At 37.5% G+C, this 26,410-nt stretch overlaps 1 protein-coding gene across 1 annotated transcript in view; it reads left to right on the top strand.

The window, feature by feature from the left end:
* LOC128661757 (alanine aminotransferase 2-like) overlaps positions 1-26,410 on the top strand; it is a 120,588-nt gene that overhangs the window by 49,213 nt on the left and 44,965 nt on the right. The window contains exons 3-6 of the mRNA XM_053715977.1: positions 14,159-14,402; positions 14,758-14,837; positions 17,856-17,992; positions 18,184-18,355. Coding sequence (XP_053571952.1) covers positions 14,159-14,402; positions 14,758-14,837; positions 17,856-17,992; positions 18,184-18,355 — 633 coding nt within the window. The remainder of the gene's footprint in view (positions 1-14,158; positions 14,403-14,757; positions 14,838-17,855; positions 17,993-18,183; positions 18,356-26,410) is intronic.

Below are 26,410 nucleotides of genomic sequence, written 5' to 3'. Positions count from 1 at the left end.
TTAACTATATTACATATTAAAAAAACCTATCCCTACTCAAATTATTTAAATCTACTATTTAACCTTATTAAAAAATACTAAATTACACACAAAAAACTGCTAAGTTACAAAAAATAAAAAACATTAAATTACCAAAAAAAAAAAAAACACATTATCAAAAATAAAAAAGAATTACACCTAATCTAATAGCCCTATCAAAATAAAAAAAGCCCCCTCAAAAAAAAAAAAAAAAAAACCTAGCCTACACTAAACTACCAATGGGCTACTAAAAAGGGCCTTTTTTGGGGCATTGCCCCAAAAAAATCAGCTCTTTTACCCCCCAAACACCCCCCAACATAAAACCCACCACCCAACCTCCCCAAATAAAAACCCTATCTAAAATAACCTAAGCTCCTCATTGCCCTGAAAAGGGCATTTGTATGGGCATTGCCCTTAAAAGGGCATTTAGCTCGTTTACTGTCCAGACACTACTCTAAAAATAAAACCCACCATAAAAACCTTTAAATAAACCTAACACTAACCCCTGACGATCCACTTACAGTTATTGAAGTTCCGCTTGAAGGATCTATACAGCCGGCAAGAAGTCTTCATCCGGGCGTCAAGAAGTATTCATCCGGGCGGCCTCTTCCATCTTCATCCAGCCGGCGAAGTCTTCATCCAGGCGGCATCTTCTATCTTCATCCATCCGGCGCGGAGCGGGTCCATCCTGAAGACATCCGGCGCGGAGCTCCTCTTCAGTATGGTCGCCGCTGTAAAATGGAACTTGAATGCAAGTGACATCATCCAAGATGGCGTCCCTTGCATTCCTATTTGAACAGCTCTCATCGTATTGGCTGTTCCAATCAGCTGGATGAAGATGGAAGAGGCCGCTTGGATGAAGACTTCTTGTTGGCTGGATGGATCCTTTAAGCGGAACTTCAATAACTGTAAGTGGATCGTCAGGGGTTAGTGTTAGGTTTATTTAAGGGTTTTTTGGGTGGGTTTTATTTTTAGAGTAGGGTCTGGGCAGTAAAAGAGCTAAATGCCCTTTTAAGGGCAATGCCCATAAAAATGCCCTTTTCAGGGCAATGGGGAGCTTAGGTTATTTTAGATAAGGTTTTTATTTGGGGGGGGGGGGTTGGTTGTGGGGGTGGTGAGTTTTACTGTTGGGGGGTGTTTGTATTTTTTTTTACAGGTAAAAGAGTTGATTTATTTGGGGCAATGCCCCACAAAAGGCCCTTTTAAGGGCCATTGGTAGTTTAGTGTAGGCTAAGGATTTTTTTTATTTTGGGGGGCTTTTTTATTTTGATAGGACTATTAGATTAGGTGTAATTCTTTTTTACTTTTGATAACGTGTTTTTTCCCCCCGTAATTTAGTGTTTTTTATTTTTTGTAACTTAGCGTTTATTTTTTTGTGTAATTTAGTAATTTTTAATAAGGTTAAACAGATTTAAATAATTTGAGAAGGAATAGGGTTTTCTTAATATGTAATTTAGTTAATTTAATTGGTAGTTTAATTTAAGTGTAGTATAATAGTTAGGGTAGGTTAATTAATAGTTTAAAAATAGTTTATTTTAATTCTACAGGTAAGTTTAAATTTATTTTAAGATAGGGATGAGGCCAACACTAGACCAAAACGTACGTCTGGGTTTTTGCTGTTTCTCTCGTTCAGAGAGGGATTGCATGGTATTTCGGGGCTGGACTGTACTGTGAAGTTAGTATCAGACTGATATGCTTCAGGAAAGTTCTTCTCTGTAAAAGGCACATGTTGAGCAAAAAGAGGCTGCTTCTAGGGTGGTAACTAGCCATAGAACAAGCTATTATGCTATTGTTCGATTCCAGAATGAGCGCTTCTCTTTTTTTGTGTATGCACATAATTAATTATATGTGCTCTCATTACTTCCTTTAAGTTCTCTTGGTTGACAAATTAAAGGTAGATCAGTAATATAATAAAAAATTATACCATATATAGCAAGTACAAACAAAGCATAAAAAATGGAACAAAATAAATAATACTTAGCATGCAGGTACATTCTAATACACTGACTCTATCTGACCTCTTATAGTTCTACAATCATTCTGAAAGTAACAAGAGGTAAAGCTTAGTAAAGTACAGTCAAAAATACTGAGTTTCACTAACAGGTTTTGTGGGTGCAAGGGTTAAATTTAAGTTTATTTCCACAAGTTAAAATAAATAGTACAAACCAAGGACAAGAAAATCTGACGCGTTTCGCTTCCCCTATTGGCGCTTACTCATAGATATTTCTTTTAACTTGTGGAAATAAACTTCTTTTTTATCTCACTGCTGTTCTGCTGGACATTGTTTCTTTATTTTATATTGTGCAGTTGGTTCGCTGTTTTTTTGAGCCGGCATTGCACACTGCCTTTGTGGCTGTTTGGTGATACCGTAGCTTTTTTGGCGTCTGTAGTCACTGTTGTGTGTCCGGGATCATGTGCAGCTGGTGATGCTCACATGAGATGGTTCAAATCCACTTGACAAAAGATCCTGATTATTGATTGGAAACTAAAACAAAATATACAATAAAATATGATTAAACAAATGATAAAAAAAATTATGGGAGGGAAAACATAATATATGTAGAGGAGGGAAAATACTCGTCTCTGTGTCTTTAATACAATCTAGATTATACCTTTACAAGACCAGAGACTCATATTTTTGCTAGTTTAAAGAAAAAACTAACAAAATAATTTTAAAGAGGCATGTTCAATGGGTTTAAAATAAAATTATAAAAAAATTGAATCATAAGACCAGTCAGCTGCATCAAAAGTTTTTAGAAGGGTAGCAGCTTTCAAAAATGCTTTAGAAGTGGCTATTCCTCTAACAGAGTGATAGACCGATAAGCTAAGCCTTAATCAAAAAGAGATAAAAGAAAATTAATAATAACAGTTATATCTGTTGAAAGGGGATCCAAACACCTCTCCAAGCACCAGCAAGACCATCTGGACCATGCGGAAAAATAGCATTTTTTGGTACCTGGGGCCAGAGAGCCTTGCAAGAGTAACTTAGCCTGTTGTGATAAGCCTTGGAGAGATGAGGTTTGCCTGAAATCGTCCAAGCTATGAGACAAAGAGAACCGTGAGCGGTAAGATTGTGAGGGAAACCTTCTGGGTCTGACAGAAGAAGTGGAAAGTGAGGAAGAAGAATGGAATGGTTGACAGATAGTTCCAGGAGAGAAGGATACCATGGTTGAGATGGCCAAAGAGGGGTAATGAGAAGAATTGAGAGGAGATCCTGATGAACTACCAAGATTGATCTCTAAATCATAGAAAAGGAGGGAAAGTATAAGCTATCTGAAGAGGCCATGGGTGGAGAAACGCATCAGTTACCAAGGCTTCCGGATCTAGGCACCAACTGAAGTAAGGACGTATTTGAAAGTTCAATCTCGATGCAAAGAGGTCCATTGAAAAGGGTCCTCTGAGAGATTGAAGCGATAAAAAGATTCGATTGTGTAGTTTCCAATCACTGGAATCTGTCAGATAACGAGAACCCCAATCCGCTGCAGTGTTGGAAAGTCCTGGAATATATTCTGCTTTGACAGAAATATTTCTGTCTAAGCAGAGGTGAATGAATTCTTTTGTAATAATGGATACATTTCTCGATTTTGTACCACTATGTGGGAGAGCCACCAGGAAAGTTCCTTCTTAACTTCTGGGGATAAAGGGATTAGATGAGAATACGGCAGACCTTTCAGAAGATGACAGTTGAAGTTCCCTGTAATGAAGAGGAGCATGAAAAATAGCCTGAATAGAGGATAAGAGTAACCCAACTATTTTGGCTAGTGTCCTGATGGGAACCATAGATAAAGAAAGAGTTTTGGAAATTTCTTTCTTGATTTTCACAATTAGTCCTTGGGAAGACTGAGAGTAAAATTCTATGAGAAAACCCCAAAAGGTTAAATATTTGGTTGGAGAAAGAACATACTTCTGTTTGTTTACTAAAAACCCTAAGTTCTCTAGAATGTGGGTACTAAGATGGAGTTGTGACTCTAAAGTAACAAAATTCTGATTAATAATTAAAATGTCATCTAAATATATATTAAGACGTACACCACGTAAACGAAGCCAATTAATTATGGGTTTCATTAATTTGGTGAAAATCCAAGAGGCAGAGGAAAGGCTGAAAGGCATGCAAGTAGAACTCCATGTTTTGCCTTCCTAAGTAAAAGTCAAAAAATGTTGGTGTTCCTGAGCTACAGGAACTTTGAGGTAGGCATCTGTCAGATCGAATCTGACTAAAAAAATCATTGTCTAAAAGGCAATCTCTGAGAAGATGAATGCCTTCCATTTTGAAATGTTGATAAACAAAGAAAGCGTTTAAAGATCTTAAATTTATTACCGTCCGAAACTGGTCATTTTTCTTTTTTACAATAAAAAGGTTGCTTAAAAAACTATTTTGAGAATTTGAAGCTGATTCTATGGCTTGTTTTAATAAGAGGTTTGAAATTTCGTTCTGAACCAGAATTTTGTCTGAAACGGAAAATTTTATTGGATGAGGAACAGAAATTTGGAAAGGAGTGGAAATAAAATCTATACAAAGACCTGAAACAGTTTGAAGAACCCATTGATCTGTAGTTACAGGATTTCAATTGTGAGGGAAAATGGTGATTCTGCATTAAATTATGTTTTGGGAAGAAAATGGAAAGGGAGGAAAAAGAAGATTTACCTTGAGGGGAACGAGATCTTAGCCTTGATCATTGAAATCTAGGATTCCAGGGTCTCCCATGAGAAGGAAAGAAGCCTGAGTTGGAAGGATTCTGGAACTGTCTTTGATGTGAAAACTGTTGATGTGAGAATTGAGACCGATTGAGATAGGATGCACGGCCGGAAAAACGACCTCTAACTTTTCCGGCCTGATCAGAAAAACGATCTTGGTAAAAGATTTTCTTCATTGAGGTTTTAACTTTATTTAAATTAGAGAAGGTGTTCACGTAACTATTTAACTCTTTAATAAAAGTGTCTCCAAAAAGAAGACTATTGGTGTCAGGATGAAAGTCATTGACTGCAAAGTCGCTAACCTTGGGGTTAATCTTCTAAGAATATTCCGTCTACGCTCAATATACATAGCTGTATTAGCATTCCCAAGAAAACGAAGCATGAAGATGAATGATCAAAAACAGCTTGTTTAGTTAACTCAAAAAGTTTAGACAAAGGACCTACAGTATCTAACATTTTGTCTTGGCAAATTTTCCAAGCCCCATCCATTCCTTTTTTAAGTGTAAACCCAGGAGTACCTATACATTTTAATATTTTCGGATCTAACTACAGGGTACATCCAGCATTGTTAGGAAGGATAGGCCTAGGGCATTCAGCCCTTATCTTATTACGTGAGTCTCTTTTTAAAGGTTTGCATAATTGGTAGTCAATAAAATTGGCAATATCCAAAGATCGACACCATTCAGCTGATCTGGGATGTTGTAACTCATCAGCGGTAAATCTTCGGTTTCCCAAGCAATCATAAAAATTTCCTTCCTCTGAATCAAGGTGTTTGGTCTTTTTTAAACACTTTTTAAAAAATTTCAACATAGGAGAGGCAGTAGAATCCTCTGAAGAAAAATGAGTGACATATTCATCAGAATTATCAGAATCATAAGAGGAAAATACAGAGTTAAATTCAGAAATACTGGATGACCACTTCCCACACCTACGACTTTTGCTACAGCTTTTGGAAATTCCCGTTCCGAAGGATTCCCTGAATTCCAAAATACAGAGCTGCTTACATCATACAGAGATACTGAGTCAGGAGACCCCATATTAACCACTGATGATCGTGATCTTGCTCACATAGTCCCACCAGAAGACAGGGCTACTAGGTATGTGCAAAACGGCACTTTAATAGATATAAATAAAGGCCCTCTGACAATTTGTGCAGACACGGCGACTAGCTATCAACCACAGCCCAAGCTACTATTGAAATCCAATATTCCAGGGATAGCGGGAACTACCGGACCACTTGTGCAAGCCCTTCATATCAAGTCTGAGTGTCGTGTAACCCATACAGATAGCTTGGCACTAACACTTGGCGGAACATTTGCAAAGCATACAAGTTCACAGATCCGGTTCAGAGAGACTACTCATGCTAGTTATAAAATGGAAGCGAGATACGGCAGCTAGTCATGCCTGCTCTTGGTACTGAGCGTTCATAGAGACTATGCTGAATTGGCCTGCTCCGCCAATCTACAAAGAGTAAAGCCTCTTCAACCTGGCCGAGAGACTGACACATTTTGAGGATGAACCAGACGGGCCACGGAGATTCTTGAAGCTGGCTGAGAGTTTTTCACTGATGAGCTTGGATTCCGGTATAGGTGTGGACCCTCAGTGGGAGGTCAAGTCTTGCTGGACTAACTATATGGCAATGGCAATATTCCAACACACCCTTGCTTTTTGTGGAGTGGGATAGGGAAGATATATATATATAAAACAGTGGACAAGTTATGTTTTTCTGTCTAAATGGATCAACATAAATCAACACTTTCCTTTATTTCTCCCACGAGAGGCAGATTTCAAGTTTATTTATGATGATATTGTTGTCTGACGTCTAAACCTGTGGTCTGTATTGGGCGTTTGGGAAGTTTGCAGGGTATCACTTTTATTTTTTTAGTGTTGCTTTTATAGATATTAACAGTTTCCGATTGCTATTATATGTTTCTTCCATACTCCACATGGCATAGCTACTACAAGATAATAAGGTCTTCCTGACTATATATAGACCTACTGCTTGCCTCACTGATGCAATAAATTTATATAAAACTATTTGCATACCTATTTTTCTGGCTAGCTGCATAATTATTGCCTATCCTGCTTATACAGCTAACAGCCCTTTAAAAATCCCTGTTTACTTATTTTACTAGACAGTTACTGAATATCTGGTATCTGTATCTCTGCAACTAATAGACACAAAAATGCCTGTCTACTTATTTTCCAGACTAGCATTAGAACTGATGTTTACACTGTGCACGTAGCTTGCCTATTGCACAGCTAATAGACACAAAAATATTTATTTGCTTCTTTTTTATAAGGAAAAAATGAAGACTAGGTCTATTATTTTATGTTATAAGGTTCTTTGGGTCCAAAAGGGGCCCATGATGTCCTATTCCCCCTTTTAACCATCTTTAATCCATGACTCAATACATTGTGGTGCAAGATTGGCTATTATTTATCACAGAGGGTCACTTTCTTTTCTTTTTGAACACTGTGAACTTCAGGGGCTGATTATGTATATTTAAAAAAATCTGAGGTCTGCTTACTTGTGCCATTTACAGGCCATATCTGTTACTAAATGATGACTCTGCAATATTAGTGTGCATAATGTATCCTCTTTTTGTTACTGATGCGTATTCTTTCACAGTACATTCCCTCATATCTGTATTTAAATATTTTGGTTGTAACTGGCCTGTTTTGTTGTATATATTTTTTTTAAACCTCAATAAAATTTTTTTTTTAATAATAATGACACCAGAAAAATATAATAATAAAATAAGCTTTATTTAAGATAAAATAATTAAAATGAGTCACTATAAATAACTGTCACTAGATGGAGACAAAGAACGTATAATTAAAATATATGAACCGAAAACTAAACTGAATAAAAAATAGGCTAAAAGTAAGGTGACCATATTGCCGCTTTAAAAAGGGACACATATGAAAAATACATATGTCAGGGCTGTTTTCAGGGCTGTTTAACCTCTTAGTGACCACATCACTTTTCAATTTTCTGACCAGCACTATTTTTACATTTCTCTGGTGTTTGTGTTTAGCTGTAATTTTCCTCTTACTCATTTACTGTACCCACACATATTATATACAGTTTTTCTCGCCATTAAATGGACTTTCTAAAGATACCATTATTTTAATCATATCTTATAATTTACTATAATGTTTTTTATAAAATATAAAAAATATAAAAAATATAAAAAATATAAAAAAACACCTTTTCTAACTTTGACCCCCAAAATCTGTTACACATCTTCAACCACCAAAAAAACACCCATGCTAAAAACTGGAAAAAAAACACCTTTTCTAACTTTGACCCCCAAAATCTGTTACACATCTTCAACCACCAAAAAAACACCCATGCTAAATAGTTTCTAAATTTTGTCCTGAGTTTAGAAATACCCAATGTTTACATGTACTTTGCTTTTTTTGCAAGTTATAGGGCAATAAGTACAAGTAGCACTTTGCTATTTCAAAAAAAATTTTTTTTTTCAAAATTAGCGCTAGTTACATTTTAACACTGATATCTGTCAGGAATCCCTGAATAACCCTTCACATGTATATATATTTTTTTAGTAGACAACCCAAAGTATTGATCTAGGCCCATTTTGGTATATTTCATGCCACCATTTCAACGCCAAATGTGATCAAATACTTTTTCACAAACTTTAGGTTTCTCACTGAAATTATTTACAAACAGCTTTTTCAATTATGGCACAAATGGTTGTAAATGCTTCTTTGGGATCCCCTTTGTTCAGAAATAGCAGACATTTATGGCTTTGGCATTACCTTTTGGTAATTAGAAAGCCGCTTTATGCCGCTGCACACCACACTTGTATTATGCCCAGCAGTGAAGAGGTTAATTAGGGAGGTTGTAGGGAACTTGTAGGGTTAATTTTAGCTTTAGTGTAGTGTAGTAGACAACCCAAAGTATTGATTTAGGCCCATTTTACTATATTTCATGCCACCATTTCACCGCCAAATGAGATCAAATAAATAAAATTGTTAACTTTTTCACTAACTTTAGGTTTCTCACTGAAATTATTTACAAACAGCTTGTGCAATTATGGCACAAATGGTTGTAAATGCTTCTCTGGGATCCCCTTTGTTCAGAAATAGCAGACATATATGGCTTTGGCATTGCTTTTTGGTAATTAGAAGGCCTCAGTTGCACCACAGTTGTATTATGCCCAGCAGTGAAGGGGTTAATTAAGTAGCGCTTTAGTGTAGAGATCAGCCTCCCACCTGACACATCCCACCCCTTGATCCCTCCCTGACCCCCTCAAACAGCTCTCTTCCCTCCCCCACCTCACAATTGTCTGCCACTACTAAAATAAAAGTCTTTATATATATATATATATATATATATATATATAAATATATAATAAAAAAAAACTATAATGCAGTGTTAAATCCACCTTAGCCCCAACTTTCCTGATCCTCCCCCCAAACAGCTCTCTAACCCTCCCCCTCTACCTATTTGCCGCCATCTTGGGCACTGGCAGCTGTCTGCCAGTACCTAGTTAGCCAAAGAATTTAAAAAGAAACCAGGATCCGTGCTGTTATAGATTCTTTACTACATCTGCAGCTTTCTAAATACATATATGTTGAGTCATCACAAAAAGAGATAATTGATCAATTGATTTTGGATGCCTTTGTATTGCCTATATCATGTCAGCCTAAGCACATACATCTTATTTGCCTTTGCCTATTATTATCATAATTCATGGACTTCTTTGAAATTCCGCACAAATACATAATGTTCATGATATATTCAAACATGCATCTTATACAGTACATATCATAAAAAGCAAGAATACTCAATTTTCTCATTAAGATCCACAGGACTGAGAGTATTTTACCTGTACATCCACCTAGACTCATGCTGTAAAATAATTCTAGGTTGCCACCTCTTCTACTAGATTTCAACTGTTCTATGCCCATAATTTTTAATTTTGTGAAATCTGAATTATGGCAAGATTTAAAATGTCTTGCTACATTTTTATGTCATCCCTATGTTCTCTTATCCTATTTTTCAATTCCCTTGTCGTTTTTCTGACATAGAATTTTGGGCAAGGTACAGGTAATCCTGTCTTTGACATAATGAGGGATTATTCTACTAGGTGTTCAGAAAGTGGATGACCTTATGATGTAAGTACAGTATACACAATGTCCACATGGGACACTACCACCTTGATTATGTACGGCTGTCAACCAGTTAGTCCCTTGTTCTCTTTTAAACTCACTATGCACTAGTTTGTCTTTAATGTTCGGGGCCTTTTTAGCGGTCAAGAGGGGGTACTCTGATATACATCCATTTAGAGTTACATCATTTGACAAATATGCCAATGGGTATTTAAAATCCCCCCAAATGCGAGCTATACCTGGTGATCAACCTGGCATGAATATTGTCACTTGATCCATCTCTTTTGTTGTACAGGAGTTCATTTCTTGGGGTATAGTGTGCCCTAACCCAGGCTTTTTTTACTTGCCGTTTTGAATAGCCCCTCGAGAGAAATCTATCAGCCATTTGCTTGGCCTGTTCTTCAAAGGACTGTACTGATGAACAACACCTCTTTAACCTCAAAAATTGTCCCACTGGGATCCCATTTTTTTGATGACTCATAGCATATAGAAGACTATTAGTTGCTGACTTCTTGCGATGTACAGTAGTGTGAATTTCATTGCCTATCTTAAAAATTTTGATATCCAGAAAGGTAGCTTCCTTATTGCTCACATTATATGTTAGAAAAAGATTAAGGTCATTTATATTCAAAATGTTTACAAAATCTGAGACCGATTTCTCATCACCCTTCCATTAAATCAGTACATTGTCCACACACCTCAACCACAGGGTAACATGTTTGTCCACCCATTCAGACAGGCCATGGAACACTATATTAGTTTCCCGAAATCCAAGGTGTAGACATGCATACGTGGGTGCACATGTTGCACCCATGGCTGTGCCGCGGACTTGTCTGTACAGCTTACTATCGAACCAAAAGATGTTATTTGTTAGTACAAATTCCAATAGTTTCAGTACTAGTTTAGTGTTGTATTCATACTCCTGTCCTCTCAATACCAAAAAATATTTAGCAGCTTAAATCACTCTACTCCTCAATTCCCCATAAAGCAGGTCTTAAAGCAGCTAAATATTTTTTGGAATTGAGAGGAGCTCCATTTTAGTATCAGGTTTCCATTTAAATATTTAGTGCATTGCGTGCAGTCGCCCTTTTCGTGTAGGTGTAAGTTAGCGTTTTGTTAACGCTTCCATTGGTTACTATGGTAACCGACTTTACACTATTGGACTCGATCATATATATACGGCGCAGCATGCAAGTGCGGCGTATATATTTTACCTGTCATTCGCTGTTATGATAAAAGCAAAGACCTAACGCATGCGCATTATCTACCTCTCAACTGCCACCCCCCACCTCAATAACTAATTAATGTATTAACCCCTAATCCACCAACCACCATATCGCAAAGTATCTTTTAAAGTTATTAACCCCTAATCTGCCACCCACAACGCAAAGTATCCAATTACACTATTAAACCCTAAACCACCATCCCACCACATCACAACTAATAATAAATGTATTAACCTCTAAACCGCCATCCCCCCACATCGTAACTAACAATAAAATGTATTAACCACTAAACCATTGCTAATGCATTGCTATTGTTCAAATCAGCCAATAGGATTTAAGCAGCTCTCATCCTATTGGCTGATTTGAAATTTTCATCCAATAGGAATGCAAGGTACCCCAGTATAAAAAGGGTACCTTGCATTCAAGCTTCAATGTGCGGCAGACGATCGCATGAAGAGGAGCCTCCACGTTGGATGACCGAACCAGTGCCGAAGACCGCTCCGCACCTCCTGGAAGAAGATAGAAGATATCCCTGCGCTGGATGAAGACTTGTCGTGGCCTGGATGAATATGGATGTACGGACTTCAGGAACGGTGAGTACATTTTTGGGGGTTAGTGTTAGGTTGTTTTTTTTGGGGTGTTTTTTTTTAGGGGGTTTGGGTGGGTGGGGGGTTTTACTGTTAGGGGTTAATTTGTATTTCTTTTTAGGTAAAAGTGCTGATTGCTTCAGAGCAATGCCCTACAAAAGGCCCTTTTAAGGGTTATTGGTAGTTCAGTCTTAGATTGGGGGTGTTTTTATTTTGGGGTGGCTTTTTTGTTTTTATAGGGGTATTAGATTAGCTTTACATTTTTTTATTTTGGATAATTTCGTTTATTTTTTTTATGTAATCTTATATTTTTATATTTTTTTGATCTTATATTTTTTTATTTTATGTAATCTTTTTTGTATTTAAATTAAATCTTAGGTTTTATTTTTTATTTAATGTTAGGATTTTTTATTTTAATTTTAGATTTTTAATTTTGGTATTTTAATTAATTTATTAGTTTAATAGTCTTTTTTATTTTATGTAATGGGGGTTAACTTAGGGGGTGTTAGGTTAGGGGGCTTAGTGATTAGATTAATACTTTGGGTTGTGGGGGGATGGCAGTTTAGGGGCTAATATTTAATTAGGTAGATTGCTTTGTTGGGGGATGGTGAATTAGGGGTTAACAGTTTAAATATGTACTTTGCAATGTGGGGGTTGGTGGTTTAGAGGTTAATACATTTATAGAGGGGTTTTGATGTGATGGGTTTATTTTTGGGAGGAGGGATTAGATTTCAATGGGAAATAGGTCTCAAAAAGCTCCTTTTCCATATTTTACACCTAGTTGAGCTGTGTGTAATTTTTCTCAATGTATCGACAGCCTCCAACAGTGTATTAACGGTTTGCGCTTTCATTAGCGGCTGCTGATACTTTCTATGGGACACGGAAATATTTTCGGCAGCCGGAGTCCGGTTGCTGAAATTGAGGTATAACTGGCCATTGAAAGCAGTCGGTGAACGATATTGCTTCCGACAGTATAGTTTATTAGAGAGACTAAAATCACGGTATTTATCTCCTATAAGCAGTAAAAGAAAGAGGATTTAGTGATTCACATTGGACAGTTTATGGTCTATATGCTTGAGTTGATTGGTCATTTTGTTCTGTTTTAACCAGTTTATCCTTTTTATTGGTTACTGGTCTGTTTCATGATGCATGCTGTCACTTTTAAATTCTGACAGTTATTTATGTTATTTCTATGTACTTTTAAAAACTGCATTTAAAGTAGTAAAAGAAAGAAAGCCAAATATGAGTCTAATCTTGTAATAAAATCAAGAGATTTCATGACGCTGAGGTATAAAGATACTGAACAATAAAAGTTTCACTATCTAAGACCAATGCTGAAGGAGCTGTCAGCTTATACAATACCTCATAACAACAGTGTAAATAATTTCAATACAGGGACTTCCACACTGCATTAGTTTAGATTTATAAGGATAGATTAGCTGATGACAACTTTTAAATGAAAGGTCAGCTAATGAGCAAGAAGATCTAGGCTCTGGATCTAAATGAGCAGTGGAACTTCTTCCCTCTGCACAGTTGCCTCCAAAGACATACCAGTCTTGTGGAGGGGGCACTGCAATCAGGCTCTCAGAGAATACTTCTGTGTAGAACAATGCAGTGAGGTCTGCACTGGCCTGCAATAAAGCAACCATAGAAGATGCCATCTCAATTAATGTCTCCCTGGTTCCGGAGAGACACCTAGAGCACTCTCAATGAGCACTCTGAAGCATTGCATTGGCTCCTCCATTTTAAAGATAGTAAGGCAAGAGAGTACCAGATCCAGCAATCATTCCAGACAGGTTATTCATCAAAGGTTAGTCATCTACTGACTCTATCTAGTCTAATGTGAGTAAGTCAATATCCAGTCCTTTATCCTGTGTTTCTAGAAAGAAAAAGGAGCAATTCCTCAGATCCACTTGTAGAGAGCTGAAGAGCAAATCAAGTAAGGCAGAGAAGAAGATGAACGTGATCTCCACTAGAATTGCCATAACGAGAGATCATCCCAGACCTCTGGCACTCTCTTAGTGCACATATTTAGTATTCAGTAATGGCTAGAATATTTATTAATGGTAGCTGCATAGTGGATGAGAGGCAGAACTACTTCAATGAGACCCCGGGGTCATTTAAGAGCGGACCTCAATGCTATGGTAAATACAGCTCTCAGAAACACAGGGGCTCATAGCACACATATGTTAAATCGATTTGATCAGTAGCTAGTTAGGAAATAAGTTCCAACAACTTTGTTATTGGATGTCAAGGGTATCCCAGATATCCAGCAGATTAAAGCTAAGAGCAAGAGAGCATCGTTCATCCTTTCATGGCTTCCTGGAAGTTCCCCCAGAAATACCTTTTATATGAATATTTCAGAGCATATAAAGGATTTTAAAATGTAAAATGTTATTTTTGTATATTATTTTTTCAACTTGCACTACATAAAAAAAAACAATAAAACTAATTTATGAATTAAATCTCCTTTTCTTCCCATTCTTATAGACCATAATATCCTTAGTCACCAACACAGAAGAACCACTGAGAACCGGCATCATGATCTCCGTGCCCAGATACTCTGTGTACATGGATGCTATTGTGTTGTCGGGGGCAGTGCCAGTGGACTACCCACTAGATGAGGAGAATGAGTGGGCCTTGAATGTGCAGAGTATGAGGGAATCTCTCTATATCGCCAGGAAACACTGCAATCCCAAGGTCCTGTGTGTCATCAACCCAGGAAATCCAACTGGTACAGCCAGCTTATAGCATTGTAAAGGGCTTAAGATGAGATATATAATATTAATACACAGACCCTGAGTTGTAATGTTTGCTTCCAACAGAACAAAATTAAGGACTGTTTTTAAGTTATTCTTGAGTCAAAGTTTATTATACAGTACAGTATTTACTAGGCAATCATAGAGTATGACACTGTTTGCAACATTATCTTGTTAAATCCCTTAACTGTTTCTGGATACACCATACTATACAGGGACAGTGTAACTTTTGTTTCTGTGTCATTTTACATTTTGTAACTTTATACCTTATGGGTTATGTCGCTGTCATACAGTATCTGCTTGACCCATCATCTGCTTTTACATTGACAGGGCAGGTGCAGAGCCGGGAGTGCATTGAGGAAGTTATCAGATTGGCTGCTGAGGAAAAGCTGCTCATCTTTGCCGATGAGGTAGATGACTTACTTACATTAACCCACTGGACACTTAGACATCATGAATGGCCCCTCTACTGGCTCCACAATATATACTGTATATTTATAGAAACTAACATAACTCTCTGGATCAAGTTTTAGCTATCAGAACTGTTTGAAATGTGCACTAGCTATTTAATATTAATCTGATTGACTTAACCTGTCTTTGTTACATTGTTTTTAGGTGGTAATGGTCTTCCTCTTTAGTACTAAGCCCACATACTTGTACTGTGACTCTTACATCATTTGTACATGAATAGTGGTCTTCCTCTTTAGTACTAATCCCAGATACTTGTACTGTGACTCTTACATCATTTTTACATGAATAGTGGTCTTCCTCTTTAGTACTAATCCCACATACTTGTACTGTGACTGTTACATCATTTTTACATGAATAGTGGTCTTCCTCTTTAGTACTAATCCCAGATACTTGTACTGTGACTCTTACATCATTTTTACATTAATATTGGTCTTCCTCTTTAGTACTAGTCTCACATACTTGTACTGTGACTCTTACATCATTTTTACATGAATAGTGGTCTTCCTCTTTAGTACTAGTCTCACATACTTGTACTGTGACTCTTACATCATTTTTACATGAATAGTGGTCTTCCTCTTTAGTACTAATCCCACATACTTGTACTATGACTCTTACATCATTTTTACATGAATAGTGGTCTTCCTCTTTAGTACTAATCCCATATACTTGTACTGTGACTGTTACATCATTTTTACATGAATAGTGGTCTTCCTCTTTAGTACTAATCTCACATACTTGTACTGTGACTCTTACATCATTTTTACATGAATAGTGGTCTTCCTCTTTAGTACTAATCCCATATACTTGTACTGTGACTGTTACATCATTTTTACATGAATAGTGGTCTTCCTCTTTAGTACTAATCTCACATACTTGTACTGTGACTCTTACATCATTTTTACATGAATAGTGGTCTTCCTCTTTAGTACTAATCCCATATACTTGTACTGTGACTCTTACATCATTTTTACATGAATAGTGGTCTTCCTCTTTAGTACTAATCCCACATACTTGTACTGTGACTCTTACATCATTTTTACATGAATAGTGGTCTTCCTCTTTAGTACTAATCCCACATACTTGTACTGTGACTCTTACATCATTTTTACATGAATAGTGGTCTTCCTCTTTAGTACTAATCCCATATACTTGTACTGTGACTCTTACATCATTTTTACATGAATAGTGGTCTTCCTCTTTAGTACTAATCTCACATACTTGTACTGTGACTCTTACATCATTTTTACATGAATAGTGGTCTTCCTCTTTAGTACTAATCCCACATACTTGTACTGTGACTCTTACATCATTTTTACATGAATAGTGGTCTTCCTCTTTAGTACTAATCCCACATACTTGTACTGTGACTCTTACATCATTTTTACATGAATAGTGGTCTTCCTCTTTAGTACTAATCCCATATACTTGTACTGTGACTCTTACATCATTTTTACATGAATAGTGGTCTTCCTCTTTAGAGCCAATGTCTTTTTTTCTGTCTTAACGTGAGTGCCATTATTTATATTACATTTATTCTGTTTCAGTGTCTTATGTTCTTTTTCCACTTTATATTATATATTTTTTTTAACTTTTCTTTCATTGACTTTTCAACTTGCATACCAGTAATTCCTCAATATTCAATGCTTTTGACTTATTTTTTTCTCTTTTTGTTTATGATTTTTTCTTTTATATGCTTCTTGAGTTTTATGCTATTTGCCTAAAGGGAGGGTCCAAAAAGCTAACAATCTAGTAATTATGAATGAGTGAGTAAAAAGTTTTAAGGGTTGCTTCACTGAGTACCAGTGAAAAGGGCACATTTATATTGGTGGGAATGGTGATGATATTTTAGGAAGAAGGCAGCAAGCTTCTCTGGACAGACTAATTTTCAAATAGCTGTTGACTCTCTGGAAGGTGGTAGACATTGTAGAACACTGTAGAATTACTTTATCAGCATAGTTTTCTGAAGATATATCAACTTTAGCAATTTACTGGAATTCACTCCCAGCTAAAAACATTTTAACCAACACCTTCCCAAATACTAGTTGCCTACAAGGTAAACAGGCAGTTATCTTGTTTGCTTGCTATAACCAACTCTGCAGGAGATGTGTTGCAGGCCTGGAGTTGGAACAGAGTATAATCAGATCCCAGAAGACAGCAGTGAACACCACAGGTCAGGAGAAGGAAAGGAATAAGCAAAATAATAATCTATAGTTTGCTTTCTTAGGTGAGCAGCCAGGTATTAAGTCCACAGTTCAAGGTACAGGTAAGGGTGAGGGAAAGAACATAAATAAAGAAACATAGAGGGTCAGGATAAAGGTGCAGACCACAAATGAGAATGCCAGAATGTCCATAAGGAATAACCAAGCAGAGACAACGTTTAACACCTCCCCCATAGGGGGATCACTTCCAACATCCAGGTCACAAATAACACTATTATTAGCACAGGGAACACAGGCAGCATAATTTATAGAAAAAGACTGAGAATCCTGTGTGAAAATATTAGTACACCTCCCTATGTCCAGTTTCAATAGAAGAAGACATACAGCGCACCATGCACTGTCGGCCAAGCTAACCCGAAGCTGTTCTTTTAACTTTAAAACTGGATCACATCCAATCAACCCATTGAGCCTAGAGCGGTTTTGATATTGCCTCATGTTATTATCATGAAAGAGTAAATGCAACACTAGATAAGTCTTGACATAGTAGCAGCAACATTTGAGAAGTCTTGGAGAAAAAAAGGGCATAGGTGATGGTGGAGGAAGATAGACATAGGTCATAAATAGAGTACAGTTTGTGGACTAGGGACTAACTTGAGGTGATTGTTGAATAATAATTGGGTCCAAGGTTTTTAGTGCTCTATACATTAGGCTACATATTTTAAATACAATTAGGTAGTGCTTTTTCTTTTATATACACCAATACAACTTTACTCAAGTATCCACACCTCTCTCGAGCAGGTTTACCAGGAGAATATCTTTGCACCAGGGTCCACTTTTCATTCCTTTAAAAAGGTTTTGTTTGAGATGGGACCACAGTTTTCTAAGAAAGTACAGCTTGTGTCTATCCACTCTGTCTCCAAGGGGTTCCATGGAGAGTAAGTATAAACCCATTTCCACATACATGGTGATCTTATACTGCTTTATGGGGCAACTGATTCATGAGGTTTCATTTTAAAATATAGGTTATTTTTAAAATAGGTTATATAATATTAATACACTTACCATAAGAAAAATGGTTTTATATAAACATATGCAGTATTATGTTTATCATATCTGTTCCCTGTAGGTGTGGCTTTCGTGCTGGCTTCCTTGAGTTTGTGAACATTGATCCATCTGTATTTGAAGTGCTGTATCTTTTAAAATCATTCAGTGTGCCCCCAGTTCCTGGGGTCATTGCCCTAGATGTAACTATTGACCCACCACAACCTGGAGATACGTCCTATGACACATTCATAGCAGTAAGTGTCATCTTACATCAATACAAACATTTTAGTCACTGGGTTATTGGAAGGTAGGGATTGTTATTATAATGAACTGTTAAATATGTGGATTTAGCTATCAGAGGGGAAGGAGAATTAAAAGAGATAAAAGAGAGCTAAATGAAATCACTTTAATATTCTTATTATAAAACAAAGATATTTATACATAGAAGCTAGGCTACCTCTTTCTTCTTTTATTGTTATGTTACATAAGCACAAGAGTGAGACTCGTGTGACTATGCAATATGTATGTTTGTGTGTGTGTGCAAGAGTGTGTTTGCATTATTATTTGTATTATTATTATTATTGTTTATTTGTATAGTGCAGCAAAATTCCATAGAGCTGGGTACAGAGATAGGGGTGTACAATAACAAGGGTTTGTTATAAGATATAACAAATGCAAAAACACAACAGATTATAAATATTTAGGACCGGTATGATTGACGCATGCTTGAGTGTATCGGGAAATGTGTCAGTGGTGAGAAACTGGTTAAAGAGATGAGTTAGAGCAAGGAGTACGGAAGCAGAGAGAGAGGGAAGAAGTTGTGATGGAATGGGGGGAAGTGGGCAGGTTGTGAGATGAGCAAAAGATAGGAGTATGAGGACCTCTTTCTCTCTTACAGGGGAACAGTAGCAGAGAGTTTTGTTTGTGGAAGGGGTGGGTAGGAAGGCTGCGTTTGAATGATGTGAGCAGTAAATTTGGTAGTGGGCGGAGGTGCTGGGGGAGGTAAAAGGATTTTAAAGGTTAAGAACAGCCTTCTCGGGTTTGGATGCATGAGATGACATGAGGGAGGAAAAATAGACTTGTTTGGCTGGACTGAGGGGAGAGGATGAATTTGTAATGCAGGAAATCAGCACGGGAGTGTGATTTCCTCCACTGACGTTCCACAGTCCGTGAACATCGCTGAAGATGGGGTGTCTGTTTGGTGTGCCATGGTTGTCATAGAGTGTATGATGATTATTGAACATTGGATGGTGCAGCTTTGTCAAGAATTATACTGAAAGGCCGCTAATGTAAGGACACTAGGTCTTGCCAAGATAGGAATAATATGATGGAGAGAAGAGGTTTCAGTTGAGCAGAAAAGTATGTGAATCATTTAAATTCCTGTAAGGTAGCAGTTTTTGGGGCTTGCAAGGATGCTGCAGGTAGAGTAGGAGAGACAGTTTGTAGATAATGGCCAGACAGAGGAAAGGGGAAGTTAGAGAAATTGGAAACAGCACAGAGATTAGTGACCAGGTCAACTGAGTTGCCTTCACAGTGGGTTGGAGATGTTGTCCACTGGGACAGACCAAAAGAGGTGATAAGAGATAAAGGTTTAGAGTCAGCAGGCAAGTTAGAATTGTCAACAGATATGTTGAAGTCCCCTAAGATGAGAGGACTGTTACAAGAAAAGATCTGTGGGAGCCAGGCTTTAAAGCGGTCTAGAAATTGTGTAGCTGGGCAAGGAGGCCAATAGATTAAAGCAACACGGAGAGCTACAGGGGAGAAGAGGCGGATAGCCTGAAATTCAAGATGAGAAAGAAAGGGAGTGGGGTGAAGGAATGCATGTGTGTGTATGTGTTTATATGCTTGTGTATGAGTATGTGGATATGTGTGTATATGAGTATATGCATATGTGTGTGTATATGAGTATATGCATATGTGTGTGTATATATCTGTGTATGAGTATGTACATAATTACATATGTGTGTGTATATGAGTATATGTATATGTGTGTGTATATATTTATGTGTGTATGAGTATGTGCATAGGTGTGTGTATATGAGTATATGCATATTTGTGTGTATATATGTGTGTCTATGATTGTGCATATGTGTGCGTGTATGAGTATGTGCATATGTGTGTTTATATATGTGTCTGTATGAGTACATGAATATGTGTGTGTATATACAGTATGTGTGTATGAGTATGTGTATATGTGTGTGTATATATGTGTGTATGAGTATGTGCATAGGTGTGTGTATATGAGTATATGCATATTTGTGTGTATATATGTGTGTCTATGTTTGTGCATATGTGTGCGTGTATGAGTACATGAATATGTGTGTATATATGTGTGTATGAGTATGTGGATATCTGTGTGTATACATGTGTGTGTATGAGTACATGAATATGTGTGTATATATGTGTGTATGAGTATGTGCATATGTGTGCGTATATACAGTATCTCACAAAAGTGAGTACACTCCTCACATTTTTGTAAATATTTTATTACAGTATATCTTTTCATGTGATAACACTGAAGAAATGACACTTTGCTACAATGTAAAGTAGTGAGTGCACAGCCCATATAACAGTGTAAATTTGCTGTCCCCCTCAAAATAACTCAACACACAGCCATTAATGTCTAAACCGTTGGCAACAAAAGTGAGTACACCCCTAAGTAGAAATGTCCAAATTGGGCCCAAAGTGTCAATATTTTGTGTGGCCACCATTATTTTCCAGCACTGCCTTAACCCTCTTGGGCATGGAGTTCACCAGAGCTTCACAGGTTGCCACTGGAGTCCTCTTCCACTCCTCCATGACAACATCACAGAGTTGGTGGATGTTAGAGACCTTGCGCTCCCCCACCTTCCGTTTGAGGATGTACCACAGATGCTCAATAGGGTTTAGGTCTGGCGACATGCTTGGCCAGTCCATCACCTTTACCCTCAGCTTCTTTAGCATGGCAGTGGTCGTCTTGGAGGTGTGTTTGGGGGGAGGGGATCATGCTCCATTTCAGTATGTCACAGTACATGTTGGCATTCATGGTTCCCTCAATAAACTGTAGCTCTCCAGTGCCTGCAGCACTCATGCAGGCCAGACCATGACACTCCCACCACCATGCTTGACTGTAGGCAAGACACACTTGCTTTGTACTCCTCACCTGGTTGCCGCCACACACGCTTGACACAATCTGAACCAAATAAGTTTATCTTGGTCTCATTGGACCACAGGGCATGGTTCCAGTAATTCATGTCCTTAGTTTGCTTGTCTTCAGCAAACTGTTTGTGCATCTTTAGAAGAGGCTTCCTTCTGGGATGACAGCCATGCAGCACTCATACATCTATTTTCCAAAGACAACCTCTGGATATGACACTGAGCAGGTGCACTCAACTTGTTTGGTCGACCATGGTGAGGCCTGTTCTGAGTGGATTCTGTCCTGTGAAACCACTGTATGTTCTTGCCCACTGTGCTGCAGCTCAGTTTCAGGGTCTTGGCAATCTTCTTATACCCTAAGCCATCTATATGTAGAGTAACAATTCTTTTTTTTTCAGATCCTCAGAGAGTTCTTTGCCATGAGGTGCCATGTTGAACTTCCAGTGACCAGTATGAGAGAGTGTGAGAGCGATAACACCAAATTTAAAAAACCTGCTACCCATGAACACCTGAGACCATTACACCAGGGAGGGAAAATGGCTAATTGGTCCCAATTTGGACTTTTCCACTTAGGGGTGTACTCACTTTTGTTGCCAACGGTTTAGACATTAATGGCTGTGTGTTGAGTTATTTTGAGGGGGCAGCAAATTTACACTGTTATGCAGGCTGTACACTCACTACTTTACATTGTAACAAAGTGTCATTTCTTTAGTGTTGTCACATGAAAAGATATAATAAAATATTTACAAAAATGTGAGGGGTGTACTCACTTTTGTGAAATACTGTATGTGTGTGTCTGTTTGTGCATATGTATGTGTGTATGAGTATGTGCATATGTGTGTGTATATACAGTATATGTGTGCATATGTGTGTATAAATATGTGCATATGTGTGTATATATGTGTGTATAAATATGTGCATATACAAGTGTGTATTAGTATGTGCATATCTTTGTGTATATATGTGTGTGTATATGTATGTGTGTATTAGTATGTGCATATGTTTGTGTGTATATGTGTGTGTATGTTTGTGCATATGTATGTGTGCTGAGTATGTGCATATATTTGTGTGTATATGTGTGTATTAGTATGCACATATGTTTGTGTATATTTGCGTGTATGTTTGTGCATATGTATGTGTGTATGAGAATGTAAATATGTTTGTGTATATATGTGTGTGCATATGTATGTGTGTATTAGTATGTGCATATGTTTGTGTGTATATGTGTGTGTATGTTTGTGCATATGTATGTGTGCTGAGTATGTGCATATGTGTGTGTGTATATGTGTGTATTAGTATGCACATATGTTTGTGTATATTTGCGTGTATGTTTGTGCATACGTATGTGTGTATGAGTATGTGCATATGTTTGTGTATATTTGCGTGTATGTTTGTGCATATGTATGTGTATATTAGTATGCGCTTATGATTATTAAAAAAAGACTAGTACAAGGATCAATAGAGATCAAATTTAGAAAAATAAAAGAGTGATAATATAAGAAAATATCTTTCAACCAAATATCTCTATGGGAATAAATAGACAATAAAAACACCAGAGAAATGTACAAAGTGAAAATGAAGGTTCCTTGAAAGTCCTTCTCTCAAGGGCAGCAGTCTTCAGCGGTCAAAGAACACCAAACAAAATCTCAAGAATGACAAATAAGAGGAGGCACCTTGTATGGTAGCAACACCAAGATCAAAGCAGGAAACATTAAAAAAAGAGATTAGGTGGCACCAAAAAGGAGCAGGAGCAGCGTGCGCAGATAATCCTACAGCTGACGTAGACTCAGCTTCAAAATGGTGATTTGCACTGATGTAAATGAAAAAAGGTTGCATGCTAGATACATTAAATTTAGCATCAGCACACTCAAAACAATATAGAATAGTTTAATTTTACTGCAGCAATGTAAAGCCAGAGCTTCATAATCAGGTTAAGGATTTATTAATTTACCCTAGTACTTCCCTAATAGCCTGGAAGAGAAGAATATATTAAGAAGAGAGTACACAGCCCAGCAGGGAGCTTCCTGGATTACCTCTGTCACAGTGCCCATTCTTCATAGAGTGACAAATGCTGAGAGCAAAGTGTAGTGATTCTGTGCTAACAATTTTTACCCAGATCTTATTGGATCCTAGTTCTAACACTGGAAGTTATCATCCCTCTGCGCTATCTATTAAATGTATAGGGAGCACTATGAAAGTTTTAGCCACATTAAGATGCGTTGGTTATAGTTTTTAACCAATCACTTGTAATTCCAGATTGCGCATTATTGGTTACGTGAGGCCAAACTCAAAATAATGCACCTTGTTTTATTGATTATGCTCCACTTGTAATCTAAAATAAGGAAAAAAAGATGGCCCACTTGTATTATTATTATTTTCATTTATTTATAGAGCGCCAACAGATTCCACAGCACTAATATCTAGCCCATTGTGTTTCAGGGGTGATAGTTTAGGCACCGCGCAAGAGTGCTGTTATAGGATCAAGCTGCAAAGTCAAGTCAGGATTTAAATTGATTTGTGAGTGAATTAGCTCTAGGAAGGAAGATGAGTAATGGTTGTTGTGTTTATAAAGATTACCATGAGTGCTGAGTAGATGGTTTATATCATTACCATGACTTCTGAGTAGATGGTTTATATAATGTCCATGAGTGCTGAGTAGATGGTTTATATCATAACTATGAGTGCTGAGTAGATGTTTTATATCATTACCATAAGTGCTGAGTAGATGGTTTATATCATTACCATAAGTGCTTAGTAGATGGTTTATATCATTTCCATGAGTGCTGAGTAGATGGTTTATATCATAACCGTGAGTGCTGAGTAGATGTTTTATATCATTACCATAAGTGCTGAGTAGATGGTTTATATCATTTCCATGAGTGCTGAGTAGATGGTTTATATAATTTCCATGAGTGCTGAGTAGATGGTTTATATCATTACCATAAGCGCTGAGTAGATGGTTTATATCATTTCCATGAGTGCTGAGTAGATGGTTTATATCATTTCCATGAGTGCTGAGTAGATGGTTTATATCATTACCATAAGTGCTGAGTAGATGGTTTATATCATAACCATGAGTGCTGAGTAGATGGTTTATATCATAACCATGAGTGCTGAGTAGATGGTTTATATCATTACCATGAGTGCTGAGTAGATGGTTTATGTCATTACCATAAGTGCTGAATAGATGGTTTATATCATTACCATGGGTGCTGAGTAGATGGTTTATTTCATAACCATGAGTGGATTTATATCATTACCATGAGTGCTGAGAAGATGGTTTATATCATTACCATGAGTGCTGGGTAGATGGTTTATATCATAACCATGAGTGCTGAGTAGATGGTTTATATCATAGCCATGAGTGCTGAGTAGATGGTTTATATCATTACCATGAGTGCTGAGTAGATGGTTTGTATCATTACCATGAGTGCTGAGTAGATGGTTAATAGCATTACCATGCGTGCTGAGTAGATGGTTTATATCATTACCATGAGTGCTGAGAATATGGTTTATATCATTACCGTGAGTACTGAGTAGATGGTTTATATCATTACCATGAGTGCTGAGTAGATTGTTTATATCATTACCATGAGTGCTGAGTAGATGGTTTATATCATTACCATGAGTGCTGAGTACAGTAGAGCAGGAAGAGTCAGGAGCAGTGTCTGAAGATGCTGACCAGACATGAGTTTGGTGTGTTAGTGAGTTTAGAGCTAGAACACACTTAAAAGAAAAATAGTGATAGTTGTGTGGTAAAGAGCTCTGTGTTTAAGCTTTATATAACCAGCTTAATAATCACCACCAACCCTTTCCCACACACAAGGCTTGCCGGGTACCGAATAAAAGCATTGCACCGGCAGCTCCTACCAGTGTGAAAGGGTTTTTACAACTGCCCTTACCTCCGGAAAACTCAACCACTACCTACGCACCTTACAGACGGCGCCATCTTGCTGAGGTGCACAATGCCTGAATTGATCTGTCTGCCAAGGATACCCGGTGCCTCCACTGAGCTAGTAGCAAAGCAGACTCAACCCTCCAACTGCGGCACTCCACATCCCTCCCTTGCAGCTGCACTCCACATCGTACATAACCGGACAGGAGCTACAATAGACGACACATAAACAGCTGTCATAGTGGTACATATTAAGACTTCTCCCGTGACTGTGATAAACATAAGAGCTGATCTGGAATAGAACACTGCTCTAATTGGTGAAAATATCTGTACAGTGACATGCTGTTAGTGAAAAATCTATATCTCTATACCAATGTTTGCAGGTGCCTTCTTATAAAAGGAAAAGGAGGGGGAGATACAGGGAACAGGAGTTTATTTATTTATTTATTTTTCAAAAAATTCAATAAAATACTGTTGGATTTTGGAGGGTGGATTTGTATCGTAACGGCTTATGAGGCAGTCTAGTAATCTTTATTACAGAGATTCCACAACTAGTATCCACACTATCTAAATGGAAAAGGTTTTTTAGATTCAAAGACTGAGATTTCTGACCCCATTTACTGATAGCAGAAGGATATAACTTCTGATCTTACCACAGATACACCCTGGTATTTCTCTACAAAAGTAAGGAGAGAGAAGGGGAAGGAGAAAGAAGAAGTAGAAGGAAAAACTTTAAGCTGGCAGATCTTTAGCTTTGTTAACTACTATCCCACTCAGCTGATGACATATCAGAGTTTTTATTGCCTTGCTTCACCCACCCCAAACCTAGGAGAATAACATCTCGTAGAGTCACTTTGAACACAAAAGCTTGATTCTTATCTACTAATGAAAGTGGACAAATACTTTCAAAGACTCTTGCCTTCTTTGAAAGACAATATGAGCCATAAATCCAAAACCACTGATAGGAAGTCACGCCAACCCATTGAGGTTCAAGTAGAAATCCCCCTCATGCTTAACATCCTGGGGATCAAAGCCAACTTATGCAAGAATTAAAATCCTTTTTTTGCCTAAGATGGAATCTCTTCAAGCAGGTATGGACACGCTTATAAGCAAGGTTAGGCAATACTCAGCTCGCCTCACCAATGCTGAAGACAGGATTTCAGAAGTGGAGGATAGGCAAACAGAAGCTAATAATTCACTACAACAATTACTAAATTACTAAATTATAGACTCCTACAACAAAGTGTTGACGACCTAGAAAATAGGAGTTGGCGCAATA

Source organism: Bombina bombina, chromosome 5, assembly GCF_027579735.1.
Source record: "Bombina bombina isolate aBomBom1 chromosome 5, aBomBom1.pri, whole genome shotgun sequence".
Lineage (NCBI taxonomy): Eukaryota > Metazoa > Chordata > Amphibia > Anura > Bombinatoridae > Bombina > Bombina bombina.
The sequence above is the reverse complement of the archived record's forward strand: the minus strand, read 5'-3'. Positions and strand labels throughout refer to the sequence as shown.